The sequence below is a fragment of the Tupaia chinensis genome, unplaced genomic scaffold (assembly GCF_000334495.1).
Source record: "Tupaia chinensis unplaced genomic scaffold, TupChi_1.0 Scaffold143758_1, whole genome shotgun sequence".
Taxonomy (NCBI): domain Eukaryota; kingdom Metazoa; phylum Chordata; class Mammalia; order Scandentia; family Tupaiidae; genus Tupaia; species Tupaia belangeri.
In genome coordinates this window covers 1,354,613-1,366,623 of record NW_006203607.1, presented here as the reverse complement: position 1 = coordinate 1,366,623, position 12,011 = coordinate 1,354,613, and the positions used below count along the sequence as shown (strand labels likewise).

The window sequence follows — 12,011 nt, the reverse complement described above, 5'->3', positions numbered from 1 at the left end:
TCTCTGTCTGTCTGGCGAGCGCACGCGCCCTATAGCGAAAAACCTCTCAAAAAAATTAATCAAAACAACCCAATAATACATTATTTGTCTGTATTTCTCTTGAGGTTATGGGAAAAAAAACTAAAAATAACTCAAATAAGTGTCAGCAATCATAATAGCAGTAGTGCTGCTACTGCTCTTCTAGGATTGCTTTCTGTGTGCTGTAGGAAAAGCAGGTTTTTGCTATGGTTCAGAGGAGAAGCAGATCAAAAGCAGTAGAGATGAGGTAGGTGCAAACACCACTGTCCTTAATTTAAGTGGGAAGCATCAATATGAACCAGTGATGTTTTTATCTTAATAATAACTAAGGTAATCTTAATTATAATAATTTCAAAAGGCAGTCTCTGCCTTTCTATATCAAAAAGACCTAGAAAAAATTGACCAACCTATTAGCATTGGGCACTTTAGTACTCATATGAGGGTGACTAAATACTATTTCCCACTAAAAAGAGCCCAGGCACCCAGAAGAAATAGCTGATCCCATATTTGGGGCAGAAAATATACAAGAGGAGCTTGGAACATTTTGAAATTTAAAAAGTCCAAGAGAGCTATCAAATAGTACTAATGAACATAAGAGAGCCAGAAGGTATCTTGATCCTTAATCTTAGTATCAGCCAAAGATGGGCTAGTTCAAATACCAATAGGGACAATTAGTGCAATGCAGCAAAACACAAAAAATATGTATGAATCCTTGGGTTTTATGATACTAAACAACAACAATAAAAAATATCCACCTTAATAAGTACTTTTGGCGGATGTTAGTAAACCAATTCACTATTTTGAAAACTAGTATGTAAATGAAATAACAAAGCACTTAAAGTGGTTTTCCTGTATGAAATGCATCTCGGGAGAACTAAATTACTAATAAAAGTTTATTTTAATAGATATATTCTATTTGATTTATATAGATGGAATGGCAGGATTAAAACTTCCCATTTTCATGAATTGCTGGATCTCAGTCAGGGGTCAGCAAACTTCCAACCATCAGGCTAGGGTTTATAATTAAAGTTTTATTAAAACACAGCCCTGTTCATTCATTTATGTATTGCCTATGGTTGCTTTTGCATTATAAGGAAAAGTTGAGTAATGGTAATAGAGAACGTATAATCTAAAAGCCTAGAATATTTATTATCTGACTGGTTAAGAAAAATCTGTCGAGGGACCAGCAGTTAGCGTAATGGCTATGTTGCTGGACTCCCATGTAGTCAACTGCGGTTTGCATCCCAGACCTGGTGGCTTAAAACTCACACTGGGCATGTGTGTGTGCGTGCCCAAGATCCTGAGAGGAGAATGGAGGAGAAGGGATTGCGGCGTGGCCATCCCCCCGGGGGGGGGGGGATTTCTCGCTTTCTGTCTCTCTGTCTCTGTCTGTCTGGCCAGCCCACGGGCCCTATAACAAAAACCTCTTACAAAAAAAAAAAAAAAAAAGAAAGAAAGAAAAAAGAAAATCTGTTGATCCCTAATCTAGACCATAAACATCAATGACTGCAGCACAAAACTAGAGACAAGATCAGAGATGCTTCCTGATAGAAGTAAACACCAGCACCAATGAAACAGTCTTACGAAAAACTGCATCTGGGGACCAGCGGATGGTGTATTTGGTAACAATGCTGGACTCCCACGTAGTTGACTAAGGTTCGAGTCCTGGATCTGGTGGCTTAAAACTCACACTGGGCATGTGTGTGTGCGTGCCCAAGATCCTGAGAGGAGAATGGAGGAGAAGGGATTGCAGGGTGGCCATTGCCCTGGGGGTGATTTCTTGCTTTCCACCTCTCTCTGTCTCTCTAGCCCACATGTTCTATGGCAAAATCTCTAAAAACAAAAAACCTGCACTTTAATCTGAACCAGTCTCCAGATTTCGTTGCCAATTTCTAGGAAATAGAGGGCAGAGAGATACGTTTAATGATACTACTAGGATACAGTCAGTGAAATATAATTATGAGAAATGTTAAAGACACATGGTTTAGGTTTATCAACAAACCGTAAAGAAAAAAATGATAGGAAAAGAGAGTTACAAATTAAAAGAGACTTAAGGAATATATCAACCAATTGCAATATGTGGATTTATTTGAATCCTGATTTGCAGCAACTGCTAGAAAGATAGACAATTAGAAAAATTTAAACACTGATTAAATATTTGTTTATATTAAGGAATTATCATTGGTTTATTTATATGTGAAAATGGCATTGTAGTTATGTTTTTAAAATATCCTTACCTATGAAAGATACATCCCATGTATTTCTTAGTAAAATGACATTATGTTTGGGCAGCTGGGCAGGAGCAAGGCAGGGAGTATATACAAGTACAGGGTAAACATGGCTGACTATGCGTTTATAATGATCAAAAAGGAAGGATACTTGGACATTATGTTATTTTTGCTACTTCTGTGTATATGCCTGCAATTTTTTTTTTTTAGACAGATTTTTGCTATAGGACAAAATAATGCCTGCTATCTCTCAAGAGAGAGATAGAGAGGCAGAAAGTGAGAAATCACCCCAAGATGGGATGGCCATGCCGCAATCCTTTCTTCTCCGTTCTCCTCTTGGGACTTTGAGCACACATGCACACATGTCTAATGTGAGTTCCAAGCTGCCAGGTCTGTGACTCGAACCACAGTCAACTACGTGGAAGTCAAGTGACATAACCATTACGCCATCTGCTGGTCCCACAAGATTTTTTTCTTTAAGTGGGGAAAAAATGCTAACCACCTGGGAGCTCTTCTGAAGGACATATGCCCTGTAACTCTCAATTCTAGCATAGTTCAAAATCCATAATCCATTTTAATCTCTCACTGAGACTCACTGCAATAACAACTGACAGTGACTGAAAGATAGACTGGATCCCTCAGATACATTGAGGCCAAAAAAGAGAAAAAAAATCTCTTCAGTGGAAAAAAATCTAAAAGGGTTAATTTAAATAAAATAATAAATTTTACCTGATCATAGACTCAAAGTGAGAAAATTCAAAAAAACAAGGGTTTGGACAAAAGGTCTGAAAGATCTTTATAACAGTCATCTTTTCCACTGGAAAATTTTTCTCTCACTCCTTGACTCATTATAGGATCTGATGAAAGCTTTATGTTTTCTGAGGTAGATTAAATGACAAGACTTCTTTCCATTCTCCGTCTCAAGGTAAACGGGCACTGACAAAGGAGGAGGGTAAATGGTGTGGTCTCTTAGTGGCAAAAAGAAGAGTCTGAGAGAAGCCTGAACGTCATAAGCTAACATGGAGATGGAGGTGTCCACATTTCTGTGGCTCATTTCATTTGAGGTAGGCCTTTTGGGGGGGATTATATGGACCAGAAAGGTTAGGTAGGAGACCCTTGGCTTTCTCAGAAGAAGAAACACAATTCTGCTCTTCTCCGAAGAGCAAACTGATTAGCTACAGAGAGCCTGGGTTTAGTTACTCACCCAGAGGGGGCTGCAGCATACCCCCGTTCTTCTCACAGTTCCCAATAGGCTGGATTTCAGCTGAGTCAACCAGTCGCCAGAAGTCATTCTTGTTATCACTGCCATCCAGGCGCAGGCGCAGGCGGGCACCTGTCAGTCCAACCACTGTAGCAATACAGGTCGATGTGGTGTTTCTGGGGTCCTGAGCTTCCAATTTCATGCTGATCTTGAACTCGTTGCTTGGAGGAGTGTAGGACTGAGGAGAATAAGCCATGGGGATTAGGTAAACTGCATTACTATAAGGACCTTAAGAGACAGAACCTGAGAGTTTATGCTTTGGACTCAAATTGGTTACAGCTGGGCCAGGGACAGCAGCTCTGAATTACTCCCTAATACTCAGGAAAGGTTTAATGCAAAACAAACACCAGAAGGTAAGATGAAAAGGAAAAAGGATTGCTTGCCACTGAAACGTCAGATATTGACGCATACCAGTAAACAAGGAACAAGAGTGTCATGTAGTTCAGGTACTTAAATGCTTTCTCATCCTTCCTTCTTCAGCTCCCTAATCCTAGGTGTAACATTTGCTTTTCGGGACCATCACATCCCTAAACCACCATGACCTTAGGGTCTCTTCATGAGACGTTTCAGTATAGTGATTTGTCTATATCTACCACACAGACAAATGACTAGGGGTTGCATTTTTTCTTCTTTTTATAGTAACTTATAAGTCAATTCATGTAATCGGCATACAATGAACTGCACTTTGATAAGTCCTGACATATGTATACACCCATGACATCTTATATTCTATATATACCTATAAAAGCATCACCCTCAAGTTAGTATGTGCTCCGTGTCATCCTCTCTCCTGGTCCCTCCTGGACCCTGTGCCCATGCAACTACCGATCTGCTTTCTACCACTGTCGATTGGTTTGCATCTTCTAGTCTTAGATGGGATCACAGAGCGTGTACTCTTTTTTGTTTAATTTCTTTGACTCAGCCTAACTATTCTGATATTTATTCATATTGTTAAATGTATTGGGTTGTTGGGAAAGTCAATGACGGATGTTTGCAGAGAAAACAACAAAAAAAACCCCCAAAAAACAACAAAAAAAATATGTCATTACCTTCCTGATGACCTAATATCATAGTTCACTACTTTTTATTACTGAGTAGTATATCATGTTGAAGGATATTTGGTTTGTTTCCAGGTATGAATATTACAAATAAAGCTGCTCTGGAAATCCACTTATAAATCTTCATAGGGAAATGTTATTTTTCTCTTACACAAGTATGTAAGAGTGGAGTGGCTGGATCATATGGTAGGTATGTTTAACTCACCAGAAAATTATCCCTCAAAATGTAAAATTCAATGGTTTTTAGTATACACTCAGAATTTTGTGTACCCTTATCTAATTTTATAACATTTACAACATCCCTCCCCCAAAGAAACCCGATTCCTTCCTCAGCCCAGTTTCCACTAGTCTAACAGTATCTATGGATTTGCCTATTCCTCACATTTCCTACAAATGGAATTACATGTGACTGATATGTGGGGCCTTCAAAAAGTTCATGCAAAATAAAATTTAAGCATGATTTTATTTTACTGCAAAAAATTTCAAAATCCCTGAACAGTGTTTTTATAATACGTATTATGGAGAAATTTCTGAAGACCTCTCAGAATACTTTCTCTCAGTTAGCATAATGTTTTCAAAGTTTATCAATGTTGCTATGTGTATCAACAACATTCATTCCTTTATATTGCTGAATAATATTCCACTCTGTGGCTATATTATATCTTGTTCATGCATTCATAAGCTGATAGACATTTGGTTGTTCTTTCTGGTTATTATGAATAATAATATAATAAACATTTACAGTACACTTCTGTGTGGATATATTTTCTACTCTAGGTACAGCAGTCCCTCAGTGTCTGTAGGAGATTGGTTCCAGGACCTCCTGCAGATACCAGTAGAGTAGTATTTACATACAACCTACCCACCCACATCCTTCTGTATACTTTAAATCATCTCTACATTACTTATGACACCTAATATAAAGTGAATGCTAGGTAAAGTGATATTATAGCATATCATTTTTATCTGTATTATTTTTATATTGTTATTTTGTATTTTTTCTCCAAATAGTTTCAAACCATAGTTGGCTGAATCTGCAGATGTGGCATCTGCAATATGGAAGGATAACTGTATATACTTATGAGTGGCATGGCTAGGGTCATGTGATAACTCTAGTTTTAACATTCTGAGTAACTGCTAAACTGTTTTTCAAAGTGGCTACAGATTTTATTATTCCATCATCAATGTAAAAGGATTCCAATTTCTCCAAATCCTTACCAACACTTGCTCTTAGTATTACTTTTTCACTTTAGTATCTAGTGGATAGAAAGAGAATATACATCTCATTACAGTTTTGATTTGCATTTCTCTAAACACTAATAATGTTGAGTGCCTCTCACATGTTTATTGGTCATATGTATATATTTGGAGATCTGTTCAAATTTATTGCCTGTTTAAAAATTATGTTGTCTTTTCATTGTTGACTAAGAGTTTTTATATATTCTGGATACAAGTTCCTTATTGGATATCTGATCTGCAAATACTTTCTCCCATTGTGTAGGTTACTTTTTCATTTCTTGATGGTATCTTTGGAAATACAAAAGCTTCTATTTTTTAAATTATTTATTTACTTTTATTCATTCATTCGTTTTATTTTGATTTGACCAGAGAGACACACAGAGAGAAAGAGAAGGAAAGTGAGAAAGCAAGTCACCAGGTCCAGGACTCAAACCATGGTCAGCCATGTGGGAGTGTCCCGTGCCTTAACTGCCACACCACCTGCTGGTCCCCAAAAGCTTTTACTTTTGATGAAGTTAAACTTATCTAACATTTTCCTATGTTGTTTGTGCAGTATCAAAAAAAAAAAAAAAAAAAAAAAAGACCTAATCCAAGGTCATGAAGATTGATGTTTTCTTCTAAGAGTTTTATAGCTTTAGCTCTTACATTTAGTTCTATGGTCCTCTTGTAGTCACTTTTTGTATATGGTGTGGAAGCAGAGTCCAACTTGATTCTTTTGCATGTGAATATCCAGTTGTTCATGTACCAGCTATTAAGAATCCTATAGAATCCTTGTTAAAAATCAATTGACTGTAAATTGATGTTCATTTCTGGACTCAGTTCTAATCCACTGGTTTACATGTCTTGTCCTTATGCGAGAACCACGATTACCTTGAATACTGTAGCTTTGTGATAAGTTTTGAAATCTGGAAATGTGAGTCCTCCACCTTTGCTGTTCCTTTTCTTTCTTTTTCTTCTTCTCTTTTTAGTTGCCATAGGATAAGTGCACCCACCAGAGAGAGATGGAGATATAGAGAGGCAGAGAAAAAGAGAAGGAGATAGCAACCACTTATGGGGCATGGCCACATTGCAATCCCATCTCCTCCATCTCTTCACCACATTGGAACACTCACACACACATGCATGTGCTGGTCATGTAGGATATGGCTCCCCCAACCACTAGACCACAAGGCTGATCTTGTTATCCCTTTTCAGGATTGCTTTGACTTCCTCCTGTGTCTTGAATTTCAGGGTCAAGTTGTTAAGTGCTACAAAAAGGAAGCTGGAATGTTGACAGAGATTGCACTATAGGTCAATTTAAGTACTGCATAAGCTACGTGATTTGTAAATGTTTTTTCCTCGTTGGTGGCTTACATTTTCATTCTCTCACCAGTACCTTTTGGAGAGCAGTTCTTAATTTTGACAGTCTATTTTATGACTTTTTTTTTTTTAAGGATCATGCTTTTGGTCAGCTATGTTTCCTTTACATAAGTATTGCATATCTGTTAGTACTCCCCAGTTAGTCTGCTATTATAAAAGGGAGTTTGTTTCTCTTCCATCATATCTTCTATAAAATTATTTTAAACCACTGAGTAAATATCTCAATATAATTTTTGGGGGGAGAGTTTTTTTTTTTTCCTACAGGCCGCATGTGCTCGCCAGACAGACAAGAGAGAGAGAGACAGAGAGACAGAAAGTGAGAAATCACCCCCCAGAGGGGATGGCCACGCCACAATCCCTTCTCCTCCCTTCTCCTCTCGGGATCTTGGGCATGCATGCACACACACCTGGCGTGAGTTTAAGCCACCGGGTCCGAGACACAAACTGCGGTCGACTAAGTGGGAGTCCAGCAACATAGCCATTACAATAACTGCTGGTCCCGAGGTATAATATTTTTAAGTTAAAGACGTTTTACTCAATTTCTAGTTTATTTAATGTGTCTTTTTGCTCAAAATGTGTTGATGTTTTTCTGTGAAACTATAACCCAAAGCAGTTGAACCACTTTACATTTTTACCAGCAGTGTATGAAGTTCTATTTGCTCCATGCCTGTGCTGCTAATTGAAGTGGTCAATCTTGTTTAAAAGGTTATTAAAATAAATGTATAATGATACCTCATTTATCACTTTGATTTGTATTTTCCTAATAAAATAATGGTATTGAGATCTCTATTTGTGTGCATATTTGTCTTCCATTTATATTCTTTGGTGTTTTTTCCTAATTGTTCAACCCAGCCCCACCTCCACCCCTCTTTTTCTGGCCTGTTTGCATTTGGCTGCAAATACTGAATAGAAGTGGCAGGAGCAGACAACCTGGTCTTGCTCTTACCCTTAAGAAAAAAGCATATAGTCTTTCAACATTAAGTATGATGTTATCTGTAGATTGTTCGTAAATGCCCCTTAGGGTTTATGATTTATGAAGTTCTTTACCAATGTTCAAGTCTACTATATATTTGCTGGGTTTTTTTGCCACTTGCTCTTTTATTATAGAGAAGAGTATTAAAAATCTGACTACAGATGAATTCTGGATTTATCTGTTTCTCCCAACAGCTCCATTAGTTTCTGCTTCATAGAAGGATTGTCTAAACCCTTTATAATTACAAAATTACCTCTTTACCCCTAGTAATATTCTTTACTGTATAATATACTTTGATATTAATACAGTAATTCAGCTTCATTATGGCTAATGTCAGCCATAATAATGGTATATAATTTTCCATCCTTTTACTGTTAAACTATCTGTGTCATTATATTTTAAGTGCAATTTACCGCAGGCAATATATAACTGGATCTTGTTTTTTATTCAATATGTCAATCTCAGCTTTTTAATTGGGGCATTAGAACAATTATACTGGTTATTGATATGGCTGGGTTTAAATATACTACCTTCCTATTGTTTTCTATTATTTTTAATGGTTGCTTTAGGGTTTATAGAAAACATTTCTAACTTACCACAGTTGATCTTCAAATAATATTATATTTTATATGTAAGAGCCTTTTTTTTTTTTTGGAGAGGTTTTTGCTATAGGGCACATGCGCTCGCCAGACAGACAGAGAGAGACAGAGAGATAGAAAGCGAGAAATCACCCCCTGGGGGGATGGCCACGCTGCAATCCCTTCTCCTTCATTCTCCTCTCGGGATCTTGGGCACACACGCACACGCACTCGGCGTGAGTTTAAGCCACCGGGTGCGGGACTCGAACCACGGTCGCCTACGTGGGAGTCCAGCAACATAATGCCTGTGCTGCTAATTGAAGTGGTCAATCTTGTTTAAAAGGTTATTAAAATAAATGTATAATGATACCTCATTTATCACTTTGATTTGTATTTTCCTAATAAAATAATGGTATTGAGATCTCTATTTGTGTGCATATTTGTCTTCCATTTATATTCTTTGGTGTTTTTTCCTAATTGTTCAACCCAGCCCCACCTCCACCCCTCTTTTTCTGGCCTGTTTGCATTTGGCTGCAAATACTGAATAGAAGTGGCAGGAGCAGACAACCTGGTCTTGCTCTTACCCTTAAGAAAAAAGCATATAGTCTTTCAACATTAAGTATGATGTTATCTGTAGATTGTTCGTAAATGCCCCTTAGGGTTTATGATTTATGAAGTTCTTTACCAATGTTCAAGTCTACTATATATTTGCTGGGTTTTTTTGCCACTTGCTCTTTTATTATAGAGAAGAGTATTAAAAATCTGACTACAGATGAATTCTGGATTTATCTGTTTCTCCCAACAGCTCCATTAGTTTCTGCTTCATAGAAGGATTGTCTAAACCCTTTATAATTACAAAATTACCTCTTTACCCCTAGTAATATTCTTTACTGTATAATATACTTTGATATTAATACAGTAATTCAGCTTCATTATGGCTAATGTCAGCCATAATAATGGTATATAATTTTCCATCCTTTTACTGTTAAACTATCTGTGTCATTATATTTTAAGTGCAATTTACCGCAGGCAATATATAACTGGATCTTGTTTTTTATTCAATATGTCAATCTCAGCTTTTTAATTGGGGCATTAGAACAATTATACTGGTTATTGATATGGCTGGGTTTAAATATACTACCTTCCTATTGTTTTCTATTATTTTTAATGGTTGCTTTAGGGTTTATAGAAAACATTTCTAACTTACCACAGTTGATCTTCAAATAATATTATATTTTATATGTAAGAGCCTTTTTTTTTTTTTGGAGAGGTTTTTGCTATAGGGCACATGCGCTCGCCAGACAGACAGAGAGAGACAGAGAGATAGAAAGCGAGAAATCACCCCCTGGGGGGATGGCCACGCTGCAATCCCTTCTCCTTCATTCTCCTCTCGGGATCTTGGGCACACACGCACACGCACTCGGCGTGAGTTTAAGCCACCGGGTGCGGGACTCGAACCACGGTCGCCTACGTGGGAGTCCAGCAACATAGCCATTACGCTAACTGCTGGTCCCTATGTAAGAACCTTTTAATACTTAGAATACTCCCCCATTGCCTTTATGCCACTGTCATCATACATTTTACTTATATATCTTTTACCATCCTTAGTCAATTATCGGTCATAGAGATTAAATTTTAAAAATCTTATATACTTATCTTTGTTAATTTCCAGTGACCTTTATTCCTTTGTATACGTTTGTTATTTCATCTAGTGCAATTTTCCTTCTGTTCAATGAACACTTCTTAACATTTCTAGTAGTGTTGAGTCTGCTAGTGATAAATTCCTTCGGTTTTCCTCCCCTCCCCCTATCTGGAGGGTACATGTACTTGCCAGAGACAGACAGATAGAGGGAAAGTGAGAAAGCATCCCCCCTGGGGAATGGCCACACTGCAATCTCTTCTCCATTTCTCCTCCTCTTGAGATTTTTGAGCATACATGTCCGGTGCATTTTTTTTTTTTTGAGAGGTTTTTGCTATAGGGCGCATGTGTTCGCCAGAAAGACAGAGAGACAGAAAGTGAGAAATGACCCCCCAAGGGGGACGGCCACGCTGCAATCCCTTCTCCTCCATTCTCCTCTTGGGATCTTGGGCATGCATGCACATGCGCCTGGCGTGAGTTTAAGTCACCAGGTCTGGGACTCGAACCACGGTGGGCTACGTGGGAGTTCAGCAACATAGCCATTACACTAACTGCTGGTCCCCCAATGCATTCTTCAAGCTGCCAGGTCCAAGACTCAAACTGCATGGTCAGCCATGGGGGACTCAGGTACCTTAACCACCTGGCCATAAGCTAGCACCCTTCAGTTTTTACATATCTGAAAATATCTTTGTTTTACTTTCAGTTTTTGGAAAATATTGTTGTTGAGTGTGGCTTTCTAGGTTGGCAGGTTCTTCTTTCAGTGATTTAAAGATGATGCTCTTGTACCGTTTCTGACAAAAAAAAAAAAAAATCATTCTTAGCTATTCAGTATATAAAGTGCCTTTTTCTCTGGCTGCTTTTAAGGATTTCACTTTTAAGGAACAATGGTTTTGTGTAGTTTAATTAAGATATGCCTTTAGTGTAGTTTTCTTGTTTCTCATTTTTGAGATTTATTGAACTTCTTTAATCTGTGGTTTTCTAGTTTTCCTCAATTTTGGAAAATTTTTTCTTTTTGCTAGAGGGTATGTGCATTTTCCAGACAGAGACAGAAAGTCAGAGAGGGAGGGAGAGGAGAAAGCAAGCACCTCCTGTGGGGGGTAGTCACACCACAATCCCTTCTCCATCTCCCTTCTTTGGGGATTTTGAGTACACACACACACACACACACACACACACACACACATGTACACTTGGCATGATTCTCAAGTCATCAGGTGTGAGACTCAAATTGCACAGTCAGTCCTGTGGGATCTGAATGCCTTAACTATCAGGCCATGGAGCCAGCCTAACTTTGGAAAATTTTTAGCCATTACATCTTCCAATCATTTTTCTGTCCTCCATCTCTTCTCTCCTTTGGAGACTCTAATTATATGTTACATGTCTATTTAGTCACATGAAACTATCCATGGTTCACTGGTGCTCTTTTCATTTTTTTTCTAAATTTGTGTTTCATTTTGGATAGTTTCTATTGCTATATTTACTATTCTTTCCTTCTGCTATTAATCTCCTCTAGCATATTTTTCACTTCACATATAGTAGCCTTTTTTAAAAAAAATCTTCATGTCAATACTTGACTTTTTGACCTATAAAGTATAACTAAAATAAACATTTTAACATGTTTGATCTCTGTAGTTGGTTTTAATCAGTTGATCATTTCT

At 37.7% G+C, this 12,011-nt stretch overlaps 1 protein-coding gene across 9 annotated transcripts in view; it reads right to left on the bottom strand.

Moving 5' to 3' along the window:
* Positions 1-12,011, bottom strand: part of SCMH1 (Scm polycomb group protein homolog 1) — a 131,022-nt gene that overhangs the window by 85,971 nt on the left and 33,040 nt on the right. For 6 of the 9 annotated variants that reach the window (XM_006164917.2, XM_027766888.1, XM_006164921.3 and 3 more), the window contains one exon: positions 3,451-3,685. In XM_006164917.2, coding sequence (XP_006164979.1) covers positions 3,451-3,685 — 235 coding nt within the window. Of the gene's footprint in view, positions 1-3,446; positions 3,686-6,449; positions 6,772-11,050; positions 11,145-12,011 lie in introns of those variants that run through there. The other 3 variants (XM_006164923.3, XM_006164919.3, XM_027766889.1) reach the window with 3 other exon arrangements.